The following is a 24,235-nucleotide window of genomic DNA, read 5'->3' as shown; positions in this document are numbered from 1 at the left end:
GAGACACACAAGTTCTCTGTAATGACAGAAATGCTGATGAGAGGATTGAATCAACAGAGTAAAGGGCTGATGCAGTGGAAAAGGGAAAGTGAAGCACATCAGTTTATCACTGTATTACATGACAATGAAAAAGAAACAGACATGTTCTTAAACTTGCTTCACACCAGATGTCTTATTCAGGAAGTAGATTCTGATTGATATTCATACCAAAAGGTTTGTACACTGTGTCAAATACTGCTGTAGTATTTAACATTTCATGACAGGGTTAGGAGAGCAAACCAGTTGGTGGTCAGGCACTTAAAGACCATAGGGCTCAACTTAGCAGATACCATTGGCAGATACATGGCTCTACTCCGCGCTGTGAACATCCTCAAGAAAGAGGTGAATAACAACAGTGCACACCTCTGCATACAAGATCAATGTGGGGAATCGTGGAAAGGATTCTTGCTACACAAACTCTCTGCTTCCAATCTAGTTGGTAGAAGAGAGAGGTAATAATAGACTTAGCCCAGGGTAAGAGGAGAGCATGAAAAAAGTCCTGCTGATATTCTGTGTATACTGCAGAATCCAGAAAATTGCTAACAATGTGAGAATTTTGTGCACCTACACTATAGGGCTTATAAGCTAAACACCATTCTTGTCCTGGGACATTTCTGCAAAGGCACGAGATTAAACCACTGATTCTAGGAACAGTTTCAGATTAGTAGAATGCATGTCTAATTAGCAGTTGTCTATTGTTTCCTGTATTGTTACCCTGATTCTACTCTTTACATGGAAAAAAGTTCAACAGCAATCTAGCAAATGATAGATGGCTCTTTTCCCCTCACTGCTCACATCTGATTATTGTTGCAATTGAGGGATTTGAGTACCAATTAGATCTGTGATGTCAAGACAACCTATGATGAAAATTTCCATTTCAAATAGGCAACAATAAGGTCTGAAGAGAAAATTGGGAATTGTGACTGCATAAATGAAACTAATTGGCAAAGGGTGTAATACACTGTCTATAACTAAAAAGGCAAGATCTTTCATGAAATGTTTGATGTCATCCAAATGTTTGATATAGAATACTTATAGCTAACACTTCAAACAATTAGCCTTAAACACAGAAAGTAATAGCAAGTTTCAGACTCTGTTGTTCCTCAACAAATGAGCAGGTCATGAAATGGGGATGTTATGTGGTATTGAAAGTGCAAAAGTAATATGATGACTGTATGGAATCATAGAATCATAGAATCATTTAGGTTGGAAAAGACCTTTAACATCATCAAGTCCAACCATTAACCTAGCACTGCCAAGTCCACTGCTAAACCATGTCCCTAAACATCACATCTACATGTCTTTTAAATACCTCCAGGGATGGCGACTCAACCACTTCCCTGGGCAGCCTGTTCCAATGCTTGATAACCTTTTTGGTGAAGAAATTTTTCCTAATATCCAATCTAAATCTCCCCTGGCACAACTTGAGGCAGTTCCCTCTTGTGCTATGGCTTGTTACTTGGGAGAAGAGACCAACCCCCACCTCACTACAACCTCCTTTCAGGTACTTGTAGAGAGCGATAAGGTCTCCCCTCAGCCTCCTTTTCTCCAGAGTAAACAACCCCAGTTCCCTCAGCCGCTCCTCATCAGACTTGTGCTCCAGACCCTTCACCAGCTTCGTTGTTCTTCTTTGGACACGCTCCAGCACCTCAATGGGCCCCCACCTTCTAGTGAGGGGCCCAAACCTGAACACAGTATTCAAGGTGCGGCCTCACCAGTGCCAAGTACAGGGGCATGATCACTTCCCTAGTCCTGCTGGCCACACTATTTTTGATACAAGCCAGGATGCCGTTGGCTGTCTTGGCCACCTGGGCACACTGCTGGCTCATGTTCAGCCGGCTGTCAACCAACACCCCCAGGTCCTTTCCCGCCAGGAGGCTTCCAGCCACTCTTCCCCAAGCCTGTAGCATTGCATGGGGTTGCTGTGACCCAAGTGCAGGACCCAGCACTGAGCCTTGTTGAACCTCATGCAATTGGCCTCAGCCCATCGATCCAGCCTGTCCACATCTTCTGTTATAATTTATATGAATAATAAGAAATTATAATTTTTATATTTATGTATATGTGTTATGTACATTTACAGTGTTGTAAAATTAATGAGGTTAATATTGTAATGGTAAATAATGATATTTTCTTACACAGTGTGACTTACTTTCTGTCTGGTAACGGTAAATGAAGGGGTTTTTTGGATGATACTCAGTAAAGTAGTTGTAAGTCTTTCACCAGTCACTCAGTCTTTGTGAGCCCTGTAATGGTTTACACCTAAGAGCTGCTGTAAAACCTGAATGCGGTTGTCCTCCTTTTAAGGGGTACAAGATAAATGGATGCATTAATAAATGAAGGACTACATAGTTATGGGGTTTTTTTTTCCTTTTTTTAAATTTTATTTTCAGGAGCAATGCAAGTAGCTCACATAATGTTTGAATTTTTAAGGCATTATGCTTAAGTCTTTGACTGCCTAAAATATCATTTGTACTCCTGTGAGCTGTAATTACATTTGTAATAGCTGGGCTGTCTTTACTGATTCTCAGTCCCATGTAAATGTTGAAGAAAAGGGTAATTCCAGTTCTGAAATTCTGCTTCTCCTTTGTTTTCACTGGTTTCTAAATGCTATGTACAAAAAACATTTATGCACAGTAATACATTGCCACCCATTAAGAGCAGAGTTAAGATCAATGGATGACTCTTCTGATCAATGTCATTCATCTACATTTATCAAGTCACAAGTTTCTTAACCTTTCTCCTTCACAGAGGTTTCCTTCAGTATGCCTGGATGACTATGGGTCAAACACAGTGCGGGGTTTAGGGTGAATATTGATCAGCAAATGGAAAGACTGTTCTTAATATACTAATTTATATCCAGTATATTGTGTTATACAATATACAAATTAATGAAGACAGAAATACTGTTTTCTATAAAGGGTTCTTAACAGTTTAGAAATTTCACAAAGTCTTCTTAATAATATTAAGTATTGTTTATGGATTTGTCACACAGCATAGTCACTTTTTCTGTGTTTACAGTTCTATGCAATTCATTGGTGTTGAATCGCTATTTTGTGTGTGCATGTGTTTGTGCGTGATTTAGTGAGGTGTATCTCTGGAGAAAAAGGAAAAAAGGCCAATTAAACGTGACCCTTTTTTGCTCTTCACAACAAAGAAATTTTGTTTTTCTGTTCTTCTTTGGTTATTATAAATGCTATCAGTATATTTTTTGGAAATTATCATGTTAAATACTGAGCAGTGCTACAGTATCTTCCCATTTCACAGGAACGGTTAAATGCAGTTAGCTACAAATTTTCAGTGACAATAACACTCTCCCCTGTGTACCTGGACAGATATTAGAGAATGGAGTTAATAGCCTGTCTCCTTCAATCACCTTTATGGTATCTGACATCCCAGAAACTAGTGAGGATTAAGCTCTGTCTTGCTTTCCCTGTAAATCAACAGAGCAAGCAAACCCCTGCTTGCTCTCAAGCGTTCAGAAGCAAGCCCTGGATTTATGACCCTCACACAGACAGTAAGGCAAAAATGTCTTCTTGCACCTTTCCCTTCACCAGGAACCAGGTAAAAAGTTAGAAACTTTTGGTTCAGAATAATACAGCCAGTAACAGAAATTGCAGGTCAAGAGGGTGTCTAAAGGCAACTGCCTTCATCATATTGCAGGTCTGAGTGAAAAAGCCTGGGCTGAAATCCAGTGAAATCTAAAGGAGAAGAAAATTGTACTCTGTGGGATCTGGCAATATTTTCTCCAAACTACCAACTCCATCTACAGTCTATAGGAGTGACGTCTTGCAATTTTGCTGGAGTAGCTGCCTTCTTTTACTGCAAGGTAAGAGCTAGGCAGGGTTTTATTACAACAATAATTTATTTTTTTATTTTCTTTTTAACTTTTGTGTGCAATACAATGTTACCTTGCAAAATGATGAACTAAAAGACCACAGTTAGCAATACCAGTATTTCATCTATCTACCCACAGGGCCTGAAAATATTACAGCATAACATACCCCTCTCCAGAAGAATTGCAGTTTGAGCTTTCTCCACAACATTTCACAGAGCGACTCTGGTTGTCAGATGAGGCCTTATTTTAAAACATATTAGATAAGGATCCATCTTTCTAACCCCAATCGAATCAAGAGGTAGTCTGGAGTCATTTCAACATAAATGAGAACCTCAATTACACCCAGGAAGAATTTGGCCCCATCATCTCATGGCATTGGTGTAGACCACTAACTGCCTGATACACTACATATGAGTTTTAATCACATTTGCTTTATACATAAGATGTAATTCTACCAGAGATAGTCACATGCTCCAGTGCATTGTAAATGGGCTATGATGCACTTAGCCAAACTGTAAAAGTACAGTAAATAATGTGATTATTATATTTTCAAAATTATGTGCAGTAGTGACTTGCTAGTTATCTACTTTTTTTGAGCTTTTCAGGTTCAAAGTAGTGTGCAGGCACTAAAAAGACCATTAAAATTTTATGCTTCATTTACAAAATGGTGGCAATTGCCTAAGATTCAAATGCAGTGCAAAAATACAAAATACAGCCTTTGTGATAGCCTGTCCTGTAGCTACAGTCATATCATATTCACAAAGTAGGAATCTAATTAACTGCACCAATTACAGGGTGATAACGAATCCACTGCTGACCATCAGCTGTCCTGGAAAAACACTCTTAATAATAACTTTTCCTTAAGATTAATTTCTTCCTATTGGACAAAAATTCCAGTAAGCCTTTCTGAAAAAAATAATATGCTAAGATCTTTTGTAATGTCCTACATAGTTCTGATGAAGACAACTCATTAGCTCATTTTTGAGCACAACTCGGAAATACAGTATGGGAAGATAACAAGGTATTATTATAGATTTATGGTAACTATTAGCCATTTTTAAGGATAGTTGTAGGGAAGAACTAGATTTCTTTAAGACATTGCATAGCTGAGACAGCAGCTTTCCAAGTATGCAAGAGAAGAGGGATGTATTTTAGCCAGGGTGTGATTTAGTGAAAGTGTTCCAGAGAAACAGAGGTTAAGAGGAGGAAAACCATCCCAGAAAAGACAAAACAGAGCTTAGTCCTCGCTCTCTGTTGGCTGCGCTTTGTCAAGATTGCGTTCTGCCTTGCAGAGAGAAAATCTTTACAAGTGAGCAACTGTTTTACATCTTAAACTTTTACAGGGAAACTGAAGATTTTCCGATTTTTCCATGCTGTACATGGGCCATGGATTGAATTTTGACTCAGAAGCTGTACTTTCAGGTCACGTGCAGTTTTGTGCTAAATGTGCATTCAAGCTTTAGGCAGCTCATATTTTGCTAACTAAGGAGGTCTCTTGTTCCTTACATGCCCTCTCTAGCTCAGGATGCAGCACAGAAACCTCACAATCACGTAGCTTGCCTAAGACTTTTCTTTGTGAGGAAAGCTTGTAATAGAATTAGTCTCATGGGGCTTTGTGCCCTTGCCCTCTGCACTTTCCCTTCCACTTGGCCACACTGGTGAGGCATACTGGTACATGTTTTGGAGTTGCAGAGTGGTGGTTGTTGGTGCCCCTGGGAGAAGGGCAATTCCTCACTGTGTACAGACCCTGTCCACTCTGCCCCATGTTAACATCAGCATTCAGTGCAATGCAACCTCCCTGCAGCTTAGGGCAGGGAAATCTTTACCCTGCTGTGCCACTGCTGGTCTGCGTGGGACTGACCTGGATTTAGGTCTGTGGGATCCACTGCTGGGACCGTGTGTGAATAATCTGTGTTTATGATGAGGTGAGGCACACCTGGGATTTTGGAAGTCTGCCTTGTCTGGCACACCTGAACAACCCCATTGAAAGCAGCAGCGTTACAAAACCATTGCTGAGGGTAGGAACTGCCACACTAGTTTTCAGCAGAGATAGTAAGGGAAATCCCATACAAGTATACTTTACAGTGTATTATAGTGTGGTGATCCAGTACTGTGCTTCTGCTCAGAAAAATCTCATAGTGATTTCGATGGGAGAGAGCCCAGGTGGAAGCTGTAGACCTGGACCTTCTGTCTGTCGGTGCAGGTACATATCTGCGATCTGTAAATGACAGATTTCAGTTCTTTGGACAAGTAAGGAAAGAATTACAATGGGCTATACTGATACTTGTAATTGAAGTAAATTCAGTTTTGGAAAGAGTTGGGATTTTGAAAAGGTATGTTCTTAAAATTTTGAACATCCTACCTGTTGGAATAGGGTTCAAGAACTAAAGTCTCCCAGACTTGTAATGTAAACTGAGTGAGTAAAAGTTATGGCAAGTCATAACTCTAAAGCTCATCAGGTACTTCTACTATTTTAAAGAAAATTAAAAGGCACATTCGCCATAAGGACACATTTGCCATAAGGACACACTTGCTGAGGACTGAGATCTGTTACCTTTGAAAATTACTGAGAAACTACATTGTTTGTAACTACACAACCACTTCGTAGACTACTTGAACAAGTGGGGCTGGATTCTGCACTCATGCTATCGTGGGGCAGGACCAGGAACAAGCACAGGCTAAATCCCTGTGTAATATTATAAACTTTATAGATTAAGCTTTTCTGTGATGCAGTAATTATAATGCCTAGACTTTTTGGTTTCAGGATACTAATTAACCAATTCTCCAAGCACACGGGATTAAGATATTGCTGAGAAGTGGTGACAAAACCAAAGGTAGGGCCAGGCTGTAGGAGCAGGCCTGCAGCTGGGAGAAGTACGTGGTTTGATCCATAGGTTGCTGCCCAGGAGCCTGTAGAAACACGGGTCAGGATTAATCTGTACCAGAACCGCACGCTAGTGCAAGTTACTTCCTTGGGGCATAGTGGCCAGGTCGTCACGTATCCTAATACACTTATACTTCTGTAAGATGCACATGTTGAGGAGAAACCTTTTCACTTCTGTGTTTGGCAAAAACATTAACACAATGAATGAATCTTTCATAAAAACAAGTCAAACAAAGTGGCATTACTGAGAGTGGCATTTAACAAATCATACCAGCTGTTGGCAGCTAGCTGCTCAGCCTGTGTTTCTCAGCAGTCACAGCAACCCTAAAAATTGAACACTTTCCATGCTGCTGTGCTGGGGTGCTGGGTGCCACCTGTCCTCCACAGGGCAGTGCTCCTCAGGATAAGCACAGAGCCCTTTTATTTCTGGACTCAACACAGCTACATGTTGCAAGGTTAGAGAAACTATGGTGCTACATACCCCTGCTACTGGGTTATGAAGGTAGCATCTCCCCACACCTTCCCTGGGGATTCACAGAGGAACCCTGTACTTACTTAGGCTTCCTTTCTGCAGTGGGAGTTCAAACATCGCCAGTGGACGCCACTTCTAGTCTGGAAGAAAAGTCCTTTCTGAGTATTTCTAGGAGTTGCTTTAAAAATAAACAGCTGAAGGAGACATTAGATCTTGCCTTTGCATTTTTCACCAAAAAAATCACCATTAAAGGTGGAAAAAACAATGTACTTTCTTAATTTATGTTTGCCCATAAAACTCAAGAATCCTATTTTACACTGCTGTCAGGAAAAAAAAAAATCTGTTTCAGATGATGAAACTTCGAGAGGCTGTGTCGGACAAAAGCTATTTTTATGGCATGTTTTTCATACTTGACATCTGCTGTATTTTTGCGAATAAATATTAGACCTAAGGGATGAATTTCTCAGCTCGTATAAATCAGCACAGGTCCATTGATTTGAATAGGGCTGTGCTGGTTTATGCCCACTGGGGATTAGCCTAACCAAAAGCTTTGTAAGCTTTTTAAAGTTAAAGGCACAGGCTCGTTCCGTGTTCAGATGCTGAAGGAAAGGGTGCATTATGAGCACAGATTAATGTAAACTACAGCTTTAAATGCTAAACTACAGAATATTTTGAGGGCTTAAAGACTAATTGTAAAAATCCACTACATATGCTGGGAAAGCCAGAAAATTACAGCTTTACACAAGCTGTACAACTATATACATAACGTAGAGCTGTGTACATATGTATATATTCCGCGGTTATTCAGTAGGTGGCAGTTAAAAGCCTCGATGAGCCTTGCCGTCGCCATTTAGGCAGCAGCACCAGCGGAGGCTGGAGTCAGCCCACCGTAAAAGCGGAACGAAAGCGAGAGGCTGCGATCAAGCCCACGAAGGCATTCGCCGGGGCGCAGGCAGCGGGCAGAAGGCGGGAGCGGAGCGGAGCGGAGCGGAGCGGGGCCGCCGCAGCGCCGGGCCGCCGAGCACACGGCGGGCAGCGGCCGCCGCCGGGCGCCCGGGCAGGCAGCCGGCGCCGGAGGTGCAGCCCCCCGGGTGAGAGAGGGACTCCTTTCTGGTGGAGGAAACCCCGGCGGAGAGCGTGAACAGCTGGTGCGATGACAGGCAGAAACTGAAGAGCACTTGGAGTTTTCTCTTCCTACACAGGTAAAATTTTTCTTCCCGTTGTTTTTCCACCTTGTCTACATGGTTTTTTCTGCGTACAGCTTTGCATTGAGATTAGAGGGCTTTATTTCCCTTGGCCAAAATCCACGGTCCTCACTCAGGCAAAATTTCCAGCGGAGTCAATAGAGTTTTGCACGAGTTGACGACTGCACGATTTGATCTAAGCGTATATCTTATGGGGAGAACATGGCATGCTATAAGCTGGGGCTGACAAGGAAGCCAGAAGCTGGTCACATGCATACTGACCAGTTAAACAACATAATTTTTCTGTGTGCTGGGATGCTAGTAATGGCTTCATAACCTTTTTTTTAAAACTGTCTTTCATTAAAACTCTAGGTGCTGGATTTTGCCCTAGTTCATACCACTGCCACTGCAGTGCTTTAAGGAGAGATTCATTTTATTAAAAATGAAAGCACCATTTTAACTTATGTGATGAAAGAATACAAAAATTTTGAGTCTGAATAAATTAGCACCAGATGTTGCTTTCTTTGAAACAAATACAACTTTGCAGCATTCCACTGACAGGTGGACAATATTTTATTTGTTCAGTAGATTGTGCCTCTCTCAGTTGAATGAAAGAAAATAAATCATGAAAGGCAATTCTCAAGCATCCGTGAGTGACGTGAATTCAGGGTTGATAATACTTCCTCTCTTGCTATCTTCCCCATGAAATGTGGGATGCTCTATATGCTGCAGCACTCAGTCACAGCTGGGTGAGCCCAGAATGGAGCAGCAAGATTTGGTGTATTTTATTTTTAAAGCAATTTCTGAATGTCTTGTTTTCATGAGTACCTAGTCATACATGAATACATATATGCCTATTTATAAATGCACTCAGGTGTAGGTACGTAATGTGTGCATCCCCATACCTTTCCATGTAAACAAAGTTGTTGCAACTGATTGCTGTTATACCTTTGTCAGGGTTCACAGTTTACTGTATGTAGACTGTTTGCAGGTCAGAGGGCTATTTTGGCATCTCCTGCCACCCCCCTTTTACTTTTCTGACTGGTGGACTTCACTTTTGTTCTGGGGCTGCCCCCGGGGTCCAGCTGTGCTTACTAAATGCAGTAGTGCCTAATTCTGGCAGAATGGCATCCATGCGATTGTTCAGGGGCTGTGAAATGTAGTATCCCTCCAGCTTTCATGCTCTCTCTCACACTGCACACCACCTTTCTGAGGTTCTTGCATGAAGAATTGTCCAAACATGGAACAGGTTCAAATACACAGCTGCAAATCAATGGCCCCATGGAAGTGGGGGAATTGTTGCGAGGTACAGCTATTTATCTTCACCCCTGGGAAAAGAGAAGAACAAATGGGTATAAATGGGCTGTGAATACACTTAGGATGGAAGGTTTCAAAGCATTAGAGCAGCAAGGTTCTGAAATTACCTTCTCGTTGAAGTAATAGAAAGAAAAGGCTCTAAATGCCTTTCAGTTTGAACTTGATGGAAGGGATTATGTGAAATGGTTGCCTGCAATGGCAAAGAATTGGATTTCATAATCCAGAAGATCTCTTTCAGTACTGAATACCATTCTTACTTTTCACTGGAAGTTGCCTGCATTAGAAAGTCTCTTTGCAAATGGGTCAAGGTCTTTGGAAACACAGTTTTCCACATATCTCACATCAGAGCCAAATGAAAACATATTTCTCTCCTAGGTTGTGCTGCACTGCTGTTTACACCCCTATGGCCAAACAGCAGACACATAAGCCCTGATGGTCATCCGGCTGAATAATATTCCCTTCTCACAGTGCAGAGCAGAGCTCTCTGGAAGATGGAGTTCAGAGGCATGGGTTCTTCTGGCCAAGTGGTCAAGATTACATTACACTAGCACTGCAGTCTCTGTAGTACCAACAAAAATAGTGGATAATATATATAAATTGATAATGCTGTTTCTGAAGTTGTTACTAGTGCTGGTTCTAGTTTCCTTTGAGGATCAACCGATAACTTTCTTTTGTGCTAACCAAGACACCTGCCCGTGTAAAGATCCCACCATCATGTGTGAAAAAGCAGAGACTCACACTTTCATTGTGACAGAATGTGTGTTATTGCCTCAAACTTAGTTTATTTTAAAAACCTGCAATAAGCAGTATTCTGGTTCAAAGATGCTCCTACAGAATGACCACATTCAATTCCATATTCCCTTTTCCTCTACTTCTTTCTCTTTATAACCTGATCCTTTTCTGGCCTTTTTATGGTTTTGATTTAGGTACTACATTGGATTGCTGTCAATTCGCAGTGTCCATCAGTAACTTTTTTGTAATATATAATAAGCTGCATTTGAATGTTCCAGCTCCCACACTGCGTGTGAGTCTCAGGCCATTTGTACACTTAAACTGAAACAGTATTCACTGTGGGAGATTTGGTTTGGTATGTAGGGCTGATACCATATGTTTGTTACTTTCCCCTTAATACTTTGTATTACTACGCCTAACTGAGAAATTATCAGTATTACATACAAGAAGAAAAATTGCAGTTTTGTGAAACATGAATACATAATATTAGCAATATTACTTTATCTTTTAAATGATCAATTTCCTTACATGTACCAGGAAAAAAAAAATCTTGGAAAATTTTTTCCTTTTGTTATTTTTTACTGTCCACCCACACAAAGGTTTTTAAGTATCAATGAACAGATACTTTCACTGCATACTTATTGTTGCACTAAAATTAAAATGTGCATTAAATTATCTTATCTTACTGCTGGAAAGGCAGTGGAAAAGACCCACCAAGTGACAAGGCAACTGTATGTATGAATTGAAACAGAACATACTTTATTTTGCCTTTTTGAGAAAACAAATATTGATTTGTTTTCAACCACAAAATATTGATTACTCTGTAATTCTTAAAATGAGTATCAAAGGAAGACAAGAGCAAAATGTCAAAACAGGTGTGTCAAGTCTGTGACAAATGCACTTTTCCACTCACATTGAGGTCAGGAGAACCTCCTCTCGAGCCAATAAATTTGAGTTGAATGTTAGACTTCTGTATCTGAGATGAAAATCAGTCTCTGATTTCTCTCACTGTGCAGGCCTGCAGTATTCCATGGCAGCAAAATGCAATCCCCCTCACCCAGACTGAAGGTAATGGAACTGGCTTTATTTGAATCTGAATAAGGGTCAATGAAGTTATGACAGCCCTTTAACATTCTCATTTAAAATATGTATGTAGTAAAGCAGCCATATGAAAGCAGCAAATCCATTCCTGGACTGCAGATGTTTCCTTCCCAAAATGCCCAGTAGTTCTGACCTAAAATTAATGTGAAGCTAAGAAAAGAAGACTTACCCTTTTATTTATTTTTATTTATTTTTATATTCTCCCCCCAAAATCTAGACTGACGGCTTTTATCTGTTCTGAAAAAGTTAGTAATTTAAATAATCAAATATTAGCTACCATCAATAGCTAAAAGATTGCTGTAAACCCAAATAAAAAACATTACAGTTTTCCCAATTTGTTCACTCAAACATTAAAATGCTACCATGTGTTACTGAGAAAGTATTTTTCAATCTTTAGAATATAGTTTTTATAATTTTGTCTACAAGGAAAAGAAACATGAATTGAGAATAAACTACTCTAAAGGCTAAACCTACTTTCCTTACTTCAGAGTAGAACGTCCTGAAAGCTGGGGCAGTGGTGAAGATTAGTATGAAATTGCTTTTCTGTTTAAAAATTTTTTAAAAATTTCAGTAAGTAAAGTATTCATTTTTGTGGAAGTCCCGAGATGCAGATTTGCAAACTAATTCTTAAAGAAAATACACTTTAGAGTAAAAAGAAAAATAAATAAAATTTCCCCCCCAAACCAGCTTATGATAAATTGCACATCATAGGCAGCAAATAGCTTCTTCTGAACATTTGGAAACTCCTGTCAGAAAGCTGTCATTCCTGCATCATACCCCACAGTTATACTTTAATTGCTGGTTTTCAACCCTTTCTGATTTGCAGACAATTTTCAGTGGAAGCATAGGTTTCTTACTAGTGCCTGGAAGCATATCGACGACGGGATTGCATTACTTAATTACTTGTCAGGGATCCTTCTGGGTCCTGAAACCCACTGCATTAAACTATTCACAAGTTATTGCCCAGCGAACCAGTTGCAAAATGTATTATATTGGCTGGCAGAGTTTTTGGAGGACTTACCATGCACAGCTAGGACAGCAAGACAGATACTGATATTCTCAGCTTAAGCCTCATTGTTTTGAATGGGGTATTATTTGGGCAGTGGAAGAGTATCAGAAGTGTTCCAGTGGTCAGGATGCAATCTAACTATCCTTTCCAGCCGAGCAAGGAAAAGTAATAATAGGAGTTATATTCATAAGAATAAGTCAGAACCCTTAACTTTTAATAATTCTGCTTCTATAGAAGACTTGCACAAATAGTCTCAAATGAACATTAAGGAATTGAGGACTACAGTGGAAAGGCAAAAGGGACACTGGTCTTTGTACAGTTTCCTCTGCTGAATTGAAACCAGTCTTCCACAGACGCATGGTTCTTCTGTGAATACACACACTTATATGGAACTAGCTTGTTGCCTATGCTGGGATTTTTATCATGAATCTAGCAATATATGGAATTTAACATACAAAGCCTCTAGAGCCAAATTATTATTTAGGAAATTTTCCTTCTTGGTTTGGGTTTTTTTAGTGTTTTGTATGTTTCTAACTTTCTCCATTCAGGAAAACCTAAAAGCCACACCTTTTTCCATAAGATGCAGAATAAAATGTCACCTATTTTGGCTAGTGGGCATCTGGAGAAGCAGAAGTTCACTACAACATGTAAAGTCATAGCTAATTGCCAAAAAAGAATGTTCTGCTATTAAAAACAGAGGGGCTGAAAGGTCAGACTGAGTCTCTGATCCTGCATTTATATGAGTGAAAAATTCCTGTTAATAACCCTATTGCTCTACTCAATGGCATAATGTCCTACATGTTGAAAGGTGAACATACAACATTGTAAGTTGATCTTTCCATCTTTACTCAGGTAAATTAAATCTATTGAAAACTGAGCAAAACCTATAGTATTTGTTCTGTTAAGCTGGGGAGAAAACTCAAAAAAATCAGTCCCTTAGGGAGTTGAATACAGTGCTGTTACCTTGACATTTTTATTTCTATGTGAGAGTTCACAAATACCTAACTACACATACGCAAAGGCTTCTGAGTTGTTTCCTACTGAGTTTTGACCCTAAGCACTTAAAAGGTTAAGACACTGGTCTACTAAAATGCTTGAATAGATAGATAAATATGAGACTAGCTCCATTTAAGTCAATAAAGTATCTAACATGCCTAAAGCAAAGCTTGAATTTAAACAGGAACTGAGTCATGAAATTCTCCTTTTTTAATTTTAAGATTAGCCAATCCACTAAACAGGAAGTGACAACCAGTAAGACACCCATCCACCCTGGGTAAACTTAGCGTATTATTGCTATTTCTTTATGAAAGGAAGTTTTTTTCATGTGGTAGGTATCTTCAATGATGCTGAATCTTGTTTTACGGTAAAGGTTCCTTAGTACATACCTGTTACTCAAAGGTTAGTTCTGAAAACTCTTGAGCAACAACAGAGCAAATGGTGTAAATGTACTCCTAATTCTAAAGCTCTTTGTTGGATCAGGTCCAGCACCTTCTGCATTTTCTGCACGTGAACCCTCAGCAGAGAAGGGAATCAACAGACCTTTCTGCATTGTTCATTCTTCCATCCTGCCTTCTTCTTCAACAAGCAATGCTACTTTGGTTAAACCTAGTTTCAGAAACCCATGATACCTATTGCCCCTGTAGAAAACTCATGTAATTCTCTCCCCTTTCTTTTTCCAGTTCTTTCTTGCCTAGTGAAACTATTTCTGCCACAATCTCTGCTGGCTGTATCTTAGCCCAAGAGCTAGTAAAGATTTTTCTGCTATGACAACTACGTGTCTGGGTTTTTTGTTTTACCAAGGGATCCATTTGATATGATAATTTATAGGGCTTCAAACAATTTTGAAATGGCATTGTTTTGGGAATGAGATTTTCAATAACAGTGTGATGAAAATACAACAATTTGCTAAAGCAGAGCACAGCATCTGTGACCACAGAACAGTACAGGGACTGGATTCTACCTCCTTTACCTACAGATGTTATTAGGACAATATTCTACTTCTGTAAATACAGAACAAAACTTCAGCAAGTCATTCTGAAAGACTCTTCTCCTTTCTATTACTCTTCTATGTTAAGCCAGTGGTATGAAGGGAATCTGCAAAACCTCTCAGAACCTCTCTGGAAGAACTTTCTAAAATTGATATCCTGGCTTAATACCTAGACTGTATCTGTAGTGTAGCATACACATTTGTAATGCAGGGAACAATCTGTCCCAAAATGCAAGAAACACTTTAGCCAACATTGAAAAAATTGAGGAATTTTTATTTTTCTTCCCTTCTTCTTTTTTAGATATTTGAAAGCAAATGCGACAATCACCTAGGCCAAACTTCCCCAAAGCACACACTCTGTTTGCTGGCGTTTGCTGGCAGGGCAGTTTTGGCTTTCTGCTCTGACTCAGTCCCATCCAGTTTTGTACAGACTGAGCCACTACTTTCATTTCAGTTACAAAATTCTAAATGATGAATTTTCTATGCAAATTCAAGCAATTCAAACATTGTAGAGAGTCTAGCTCTAAAATGGAAACTGTTTCAGTTGAAACAAACTGAATTTGTAGTTTGAATTCGTGCTTCCTACGAATATGTTGAATAAGAACGTCTGATTTTGTCTCTTACTCTCAGAAGATCAAGTAAATATTACAACAAGAACAGTGTGTCAGAGAAAAACAGCAGGTTTATGACATGTAACTGTATTTATTTTTTGTTTCCATAGAAGATGCCATTTTCTCTGTAACTCAGTCTGGTCTGCTTCCTTCTGGCTGGTGGTATAAAATATTAAGTTGGCATTGCTTTTTTATCAAACTATAGTTGAGAACAACTCATTTTCCGCTATGGCCTATTATGCAATCCAATTTTTGTATTGACTCTGAAAATAAACCTGGAACTCCAAAAGCCTCTTTTCATTCAGGTCTTTTTTTGGCCACGCTTGGTAACTTCTACACAGATCTTAAAGTTAGATTACTACATTGCTTTCAGTGTCCAATAGTTGAATGCTGTTTGGCCAATGTGACTTGTTACATTGAAAAATTCCCATGTCATTTCTAACTGCTACATCTACATTGACCTGCCAAAAATCACTGATTTTCTTAATCTTTCCTCCACTGTAAACAGCCTTTATAGCACGAGTGCTATATATGCAGACTTTAGAAACAATGTTCAATTAGACCACAATTAAGCCCAGATTAAAAAAACAGATGACAAGGATGGACACAATTTAAGCACTTTCTTAAGGACTTTGCTGAACTGGGACCTACATGTCCCATGAACAGAGCCCGTCTCCCTTTTCATTATAACAGTACTCTACAAGACATGAACTCAGCTTTCTTTCAGTAAACCAGTACGTTAGTGCCTGGCCGTTCAGTGCTGGAAATCTTGAAGTAGATTTAATCTTTACTGATCATGCAGTATTGCCATCATTTTGAAATACCATTCTTCACCATCCTCCAGTCTTGGTTGAAATCACTGGGCAAGATTCAGTGATGAATTGCATAAACTTTGGTCTTGGAGGGACTCCTATCGTGAGCTTTTACACGAATGCAAAAACCAAGCTATTACTATGAAACAACAGCAAAACTGGTGCTGAAGTCTGAGAAGTTTCTGGAAGCAACTAATTCAACTAATTATCAGCATTTCAGCAGCAGCAGCATAATCACCTTTCCTAAAGCAATGAGATGCTTTTTGGAGAGTTATCATTAGATGGAACAGCTGTAGGCAAAGTATTCTTTTTAGGAATAAACCAAGATACTTTGTTTAAACTGCACTGGAGACAGTGAAAAAACCCAGAGAAATCTTAGGTCAAATGGCTTAATGATCTCTGGGACTGCAAAAATGCCTTGAGCAAAATACAGTCAATTGCTATCTTCAAATCCCACTTCACACTATTTCATGAAAGACTTTTTTGCATTTCAAGACTTCCTGGTTTTTTTGTAGGGAGAAGGTATGATCCAAAATATCTGACACACCTCCCTACATTTTTGGCTTGTAAAGGAATCTGAAAAGTTATAACTATTATGACCAAATAATATTTAGCCTAATGTTCCAATTATCCAACAATATCTGGATAGTATCTGCTAACAAAAGTATGAGAGACTTAAATTCAAGTGCAAGGAAGTCACCAATATATAGATAAACATTTTGAAAACAAGGCATGATGTCACAATAACCTATCAAACTGAAATTTTGATATGGCAAAGCAAATTCAGGAAGCAGTTTTACTCTAAATGCATCAAATAATTTTAATTACCCTCATTAATACTGTCAATCCATGCATAGCTACTCATGTTGATGTGACTTGGCCAGTCATCCTCCTAATCAAAGCAAAAAGAAGAGGTATTTTGAATGAATACTGATCTCTGGCCAAGGCTTTGCTCAAATATCAATGACACAGGCATTAACAGTATGAAAACATTCTCCTCGGTTAACAAAGATGGCAAGAACAACACCTGTGTAAAAGCCAGAGCTGACATAAATCAAAAGTGCTACAGCATTCATGCACTGAAGAAGTCACAGTTTACACTAGCTGATCATCAAGAAGCAGACTTTCAAAGAACATTTTGTTCAGCATGAGAGTAAAAAAAGTGCTTTCCGCGTCATGTTGCAAGAAAAAGCTCTTTTAGCTGTTATCATTTGGCTTCAAACATGTCCAACTTTCCATTGATTTGAAAAGACCAAAGCAAAGCAACCAAAGAAAAAGAAAGAAAAAGAATGAAAAAGCAAGTCTTGTAATAAAAGATGAAGAGACTGGTAGTAGGAAAATCCCCATTCTTTAAGTCCATGTTCATTGGCAGATACGGTGAAAATACTCCCTGAGAAATGCCTGTTTATTTACATAATGGACAAGTAAAAAACTCCTTGCAGAGCTCTCTTTCCCTCTTGTAAGTCATATAAGTAATGGGTACCTTTTTCACCTTTGATGTGGTGAAATGGCCATTATCCTTACAACCATGCTGAAATCCATCTTATCTATGACTACATTTGGTATTATTCTTCACCTTGCACCTTGTATCTTTGCATAGTGGTGTCATCATGGATAGCCTGATGGACTGTTAATTTAAATTGATATAAGCTTTTGAACTAAATGCATTGCTTGTACTTTATTGGATTTTCGTCATAACAATGACAATATAAACAGAGACATCTCTTTAGACTTTAAAAAAAATAAAAATCAGTGACTAACATGAGATAATTTTACCTGAGGAAAAAGAGCTTTCAGGAAATTAATACACAACATCTGACAACTGCTGTATTGCATATCAGACTGACATCTCAGTAGAACATCATAAAACCTCAAGAACTGTATCAGTGAAGATGCAATCAAAGCCTCTGACTCCAGACAGCAAAGGTAGTATCAGGCTGTTTTACAAAATGAATGCTACCCTAAAAGAGACCATCTAGGCAGACAATTTCAAAGAAATCTGCAACCTGTGACATTTCACGGAAGTCTAACAATGCAAACATGGGGAACATCTTTTGCAACAAAACCAAAACTGTGGAAAGACTGGAGAGTGAGAAATTTTTTCTACACCTAGATTCAAGTACAAACTGGAAGGGCTCACCAGCTGTGAGATTCTAATCTCATGTTACTCTAAGGGTAAGTATTCAGTAGATTAATTTTCAGCAGTTATTTTTCAGCCTCCCTGTACTTTTGCCCATTATTGCATTTGTTATTCATGGCTTAAATACAAACATAAGAGGCAAGTCATAAATACAATTGATAGAAAGTTAGACCATAAAAACCAATTAAAGATAGGAGATAACTATAGAGATCCAGTGGCTAAATACAGGATCAGTGATACCGATTTAGTAAATGCTAACACACCCACATGTAATTAGTTGCCCGAAGAACATTAAGAGTTTGAACTATCAAGTGCATAATCTGTAATGCAAGGTACTTTGTTTAAACATTTTTAAATACATATTTTTGTTATTAGTATATAAAGAAATAACAGGTTTTATATCAAAATGACTCAGTCCTTAAACTGTATCCTCCTGTCAGAACAACCCTTCAGTTCTTTTACCTGGCATGTCAGAAGCAGCTAGGGAAAGAATGCAGAGCAACATAAGGGTCTGTAGCTGAGTTTGAACTGGAAACAGCCTTTTGTCCCGGTGAATAGCCTGTCGAGCTCACCTGCAGCAGCTGAGCTACAGCAGCTCGAGCCTTGTGCTAACAGAGCATCTGCAGAAAACAGAGCTAAGTCAGCAGAGGTATATGGAGACTCACTTGCTGATCTTTGCAACCAAACAATTAAAAAATGAAGGGTATGGATGTATGTTATGAAAAGTGCTTTGCCTTTTTAAGTGAGAATAGTTTTGTTATACCTGACACTTCAGAAGAGGAGAGCAAATTTTTACTGATGTAGTTTTTGAAAGTAGCAAAGGAAGCAAATTAGGCTTTATTATACACAAACTCCAGAAAAAGTCAGTTCTAAATTATGAAACAGACAGGTTCTCAAAGTATGAATCAGAGAGGATGTTGTACATCTGAGAAGTCAGACTTCTTTCAAGTTAATTTTTCCATACCCACATTGGCCAGAATATTGAAAGCTGATGAAACAATGTGGTACTTTATTTTGTCCTGTTGTGTGTTTTAGTTAATGTATTTTAAGACAAAGAAAAATCAATACACTCACAGGGCGGTATGAAAAGCGTTAACAAATGCGCAATTGGGTGCAAGTGCACCGCAGTCACACAGAATTATTTTCACTGCAGGAGAATCTCTGACCAGATCCACACAGAGAGTACAACCACATAGTAAAAATTATTATTCAGCTCATTCTCTGCAGTCACCCATGACTCTAAGCTCTACAACTGTTCTGTATTTGCATGTTTGCAGCTCTTACATACAAGTTTATTAGTGGAACAGCATCCTGCTAGCTTCCTCTGTTCTCATTTCTTACTAGCTACTTTGGTTTTGTTTGTTTTCTCAACACTGTGAGCTGCTCGCCCATTTTCCTTGTTCCTCAGAGGGTTTTCCCTCTTATATAAACACATACACCAGTGTTTTCTGAGACTACTCTTCTTTCCATTCCTTGAATTCTGCTGTCAGAGAGAAACAATTTTCCTTCAGTGCCTCAGGATGAACACCCTTATTTATCAATCTTTCCTATATTTAAACAGGTCTCTGAGAGTGACAGTGACTGCAGCGTAGGACAGATAGAAGGGGTGAAGCTGCCTTTTGCCTGAAGCCAGGCCGAGTAGGAAGAGCTGTCACAGCTCTCCACTTTGCCTCAGGATCAGCATCCCCAGTTGCATGGGTTATTCTGCCTACGGTGTGGCAGATGAGGAAGTACAACTCCTTCATCCAACACATTATGTAAAGACAGATGTTTTCAGCTTACTCAGACATTAGAATTAGGACAGAGTAGGATGCTCTGGACAAGAAGGATAACAAAATCAGGGTATGCTTGAACAGCAAAATTAAGACATTAGTGCAGCAGGGGTAGCCATAGCTTTAGTCTATCTGGCACAGGCAGCAACAGCATCAAAGATGCAGAAGCACAAAATTCAGCGTGGGCTGGCAACTGGGATAAGGTCATGGGTGCTCCATGGACATCCATACCTCTACAGCATCACTGCTATTCTCCCTGTGCTAGACAGGTAAAGGGTAACTTAAAACCCAGCCCCCACAATGCAATCACTCCTGCTGCTGCAGTGAAGAAATAACTTGAAGGATTTCCTTATTCAGTAAGAAATCCCTTTGGGTTGTTCTGGATTAGCTGCTACCCAGGTAACATTGCAACAGGCAAATTCAATAACCTGGCACCGTTAGGGCACTTGGACAAGATTCCCTATTAAATCAGCCCATTTTCTTAAGAACAAATACAAGTGCAGCAAATTTTGCAGTTTGTTCCACATGTACTTTTTATATATCTAGTTTTGGTCTGAAAAGTAGCAATATCCTAGACTCTTTTCAACTTTTAGGGTTCAATTTTCTAGTGTTTATTTGCTTAAATCTCACTAAATATAAAAAGAGACTTGTACGTGCCATGTACCTAATGAGCTGCTACTGATGGGAGGACAAATTAATCTTCACATTTATTTCAATGAATCCTAAAACAACTCCAGCTTGCAACCCTGTGAAAGCCTTACCATTTCTCTTATTTAATAATGATGACAATATTTGTGGTCCTACTGTTTAGGTAGGTCCTACTGTGGTCCAGGTTTTGTCAAGGGGAACTGACTTCAGGGATCACAGAGTTTTGTGACCTTTGACATATGGATTCGCCAATCTTGACAATATAAGCCTCTTAAAATGTTGTGAAGATGCCTGCACAACTGTTCTGATAAGTGTAACACATCTCCAGTCAAATATCATCTGCTGTGAAATAAAGATTAGAACGAAAAGGCAGACTGAACATGAACAATCTCAGTTTACCAAAATGTACTCTTTGACCTGAAATGCAAGTGGAAAAACACATCAAAGTGGGGTACATGCTCCCAAAGAGTTGGAAACAAAGAATACCTGGTGCTATTGCTGAATAAACTACAATACATCTTAGACATCACTCAGGAGTGTTGTCCAGTTGTAGTGGAGATAAATTTCCTAACTACTGAAGGGATGGCATGTTTAGAGTAATTGACTGTCATACACGTATATACCAGTGTGTTTCAGCAATGATTTGAGGAGGCTTGTTTTAGAGACAGATGAGTAATTCAGTTTCTACAATGTGTTCAGACCTTGGCCTTGCTGAAATACCATTTCCCAGATGCAGCTTTTTATTTCTGGGGATATTAGTCCAGTAGGAAGAATACTTAAACTCACAGTATTAATTTAAAATAAGTCATGAAGTGACGAAGATGGTCTTTTATTACCAGTCCAGGCTGGACTGCAAATCCTAAATTTACTACTGAAATAAATAATTCTGTAACCCACTGCAAGTCTGCTTAAATTATTATAACTAGTATGCTATCACTTACATTATGTTAATTTCTCTTATTGGGAAAGATATCACAAAGTGCGCTCTCCACATGTATCTGTGTTAATGTCTGTCTTCTTGTTTTTGTCATTTCCTTTCCTAGATTTTTCCCTCTAGCTGAGCAACAGACACACCGAGAAACATGCCTGAGCAAAGCAATGATTACAGGGTTGTTGTGTTTGGAGCTGGAGGAGTGGGCAAAAGTTCTTTGGTCCTGAGATTTGTGAAGGGCACTTTCAGAGAGAGCTACATCCCTACCATTGAAGACACCTATCGGCAGGTGATCAGCTGTGATAAGAGCATATGCACTTTGCAGATAACTGACACTACAGGGAGCCATCAATTTCCAGCCATGCAACGTCTTTCTATTTCTAAAGGACATGCTTTCATTTTGGTTTACTCTATCACCAGCCGACAGTCCTTGGAGGAACTCAAACCAATCTATGAACAAATCTGTCAGATTAAAGGAGACATAGAAAGCATTCCAATAATGCTGGTGGGGAACAAAAATGATGAGAACCAAAATCGAGAGGTGGACAGCAGTGAAGGAGAAGCCATGGCTAAGAAGTGGAAATGTGCCTTCATGGAGACCTCTGCCAAGCTGAACCACAATGTGAAAGAGTTATTCCAAGAATTGCTAAACCTAGAGAAACGCAGGACTGTGAGTTTACAAATTGATGGCAAAAAAAGCAAGCAGCAGAAAAGGAAAGAGAAGCTGAAAGGCAAATGTGTGGTGATGTGAAATTGCACTGTCAGAAGTCAGTCATGCAGTCTCACCTGTTGACAATACCCATGTAAAACCTACAGACAGCAAACAACCATACAAGACCCTATTTATTAGTATCTGTTTTAAAACAGATATTTGGAATTTGAAAAAATGAGTTACTGTGGTTACCATGAAAAAAGCCAACAATTAAAAATCATGTACTCTAGCTATCAGCAAAAAAAATCAGGAAGTAAAAGAAAGATGGACCAATATGTCTAATTTTGTGGTTTACAGAAGAAAAGAAATTTCATCCTTAGCATAATGTGGAAGATTTGAGAAGTCAACTTCATATTATTTACGTTTGCATATAACTGCAAGAGAAGGCAATGTGTGATGTTAGAAGAAAAACAAAGAAGTGGCCATGAAGAAACCTAGAACGTATAAATGCATGCTGGGTGGCGTTATCACACCCTTTAAGAATGCTGTGGACAAACAATTCTGTGCAATTTTCATTACTGACTGGTGGGGCAGTGTGCATAGGGTAGTCTTGGATCTGCCAAGTAAATTAACTATTTCACACTAAAAGGAAGAGTGGGGGTAGCACAGTTAATAGGAACAGATATTCTCTCTACCCCCCCAGCATGAGATTTCTTTCTAGTATGATGCAGTGTTTGAACTGAAGGATGAGGAAAAGCCAGCCCCTGTAGGAGAGATGGAGATGATCTCCTTTTCTGGACCCATCGCTTCAAGAATGACCTGTGCTTCTAGCCCGAATATATTTCATATATTAAGATAAGAGCAGTTTTTTGCCTGTGGAGAATGTCAGATTGTATCAAAATGGTGTACATACATGAACAGGAAGCTTCCCCAGGGAGGACTGGCTGGGGAGTCCCCTACAAAAACCTCTATGGGAAAGGCTCAGTTCAAATGCTGCTGATGGTTAAACGAACATGCTGTGTGATTTGCGAATGAACGGAAAGTCTCTTGAACTGGCGGTACCCTTGGAGAGGGGTCGGTGTAGTATACAAAGTTTTTATTCAAATTACCAGATTAGCTGAGTGAAACTTCTTTACATTACAATATTCCAGTTAGAATGGTTTTGCATTCATGCACTACTAGATCTACTGCCTTTATATTGTCTGAAGCGTTTTATATTTACCATTTAAACTCATGATTTCAACTGCTGTGACTGTTTATAGAACCAAATCCTACATGTGGAGTTAGGGCCCACAAGAGTCTCTAAGAGAAGATTTGCTGGGATAAGTACCACAGGATTTGGCATATTAAGAGTTGCAGTCAGTACTGCGTTACGATGCAATACAAAGTTCAGAATAGAAAAAAACTGGTTCAAACCACTCTGTCAGGGGAAACCGCTCTTCTCAAAACCTTTGGAAGGGGAAAAGGTGTACAAAATGTGAACTTTTCTGGATCTCTCTCCAAAGCTTTTTTAAAAAGTAATATGAATGAGTAAAGCATGTATCCTACTGATAACAAAGACCATCTAAGATAAAAGAAGCACATACATTTTTTAAAGGACACATCAAAATTGTATAAGCTACAATTTGCACCTTAGGAACTGCTTTGAAATAATAAAAACAAACCACTGTATTTTTGGTAAATGTTTATGTCAAAATCATACTATGGGAAAATGCAGTCAAGTACTAGTATTATTAGTACGCATGCTGTCGCATTATAAATGTCTTCTAGGAGCTGTTCAAATGCAGTATTTGCATTAAAAATTGTTAACTTGTTGGTCTCAGAGCTATTGCTTGTTTACCTTCCACCTTCCAAACAAACGTGCAGACATTTCACAGGTAGAGTGATAGTATACGTTTCTTTGAGCAAGAATTGCTTTTAGCACTGTCTAGAAAGGAGCACAACTTTTGTCATTCACTCAGAAGAAATTCTGGCACCATTAAAATCAAGTGTAAAACTCCTACTGATTTCAAAGAAGACAGAATTTTATGTGTTTACTTTATTACATTACAAGAGAAAATTGGAGAGAGCATGAAAAAAAGCTAAGGCTCTTCCTTAGCAATAAAT

The 24,235-nt window shown here is 39.1% G+C and overlaps 1 protein-coding gene across 2 annotated transcripts; it reads left to right on the top strand.

Annotated features, from left to right (window-relative positions):
• Positions 1 to 8,191: 8,191 nt before the first annotated feature.
• Positions 8,192 to 22,476, top strand: DIRAS2 (DIRAS family GTPase 2). Of its 2 annotated transcripts, none has more exons than XM_072859385.1 (2): positions 8,192 to 8,435; positions 21,590 to 22,476. In XM_072859385.1, exon 2 carries the CDS (start codon positions 21,629 to 21,631, stop codon positions 22,226 to 22,228), a length of 600 nt encoding a protein of 199 aa, XP_072715486.1. In that variant the 5' UTR covers positions 8,192 to 8,435; positions 21,590 to 21,628; the 3' UTR covers positions 22,229 to 22,476. The 2 variants fall into 2 exon arrangements, with proteins under 2 accessions (XP_072715486.1, XP_072715487.1); XM_072859386.1 differs by lacking the exon at positions 8,192 to 8,435 and adding an exon at positions 18,063 to 18,161.
• Positions 22,477 to 24,235: the final 1,759 nt, after the last annotated feature.

The sequence above is a fragment of the Ciconia boyciana genome, chromosome 4 (genome assembly GCF_034638445.1).
Source record: "Ciconia boyciana chromosome 4, ASM3463844v1, whole genome shotgun sequence".
Lineage (NCBI taxonomy): Eukaryota > Metazoa > Chordata > Aves > Ciconiiformes > Ciconiidae > Ciconia > Ciconia boyciana.
The sequence above is the reverse complement of the archived record's forward strand: the minus strand, read 5'-3'. Positions and strand labels throughout refer to the sequence as shown.

Excerpts from the sequence above, each read along its gene's own strand:
- DIRAS2 (XM_072859385.1), top strand. The coding sequence starts at position 21,629 with ATGCCTGAGCAAAGCAATGATTACAGGGTTGTTGTGTTTGGAGCTGGA.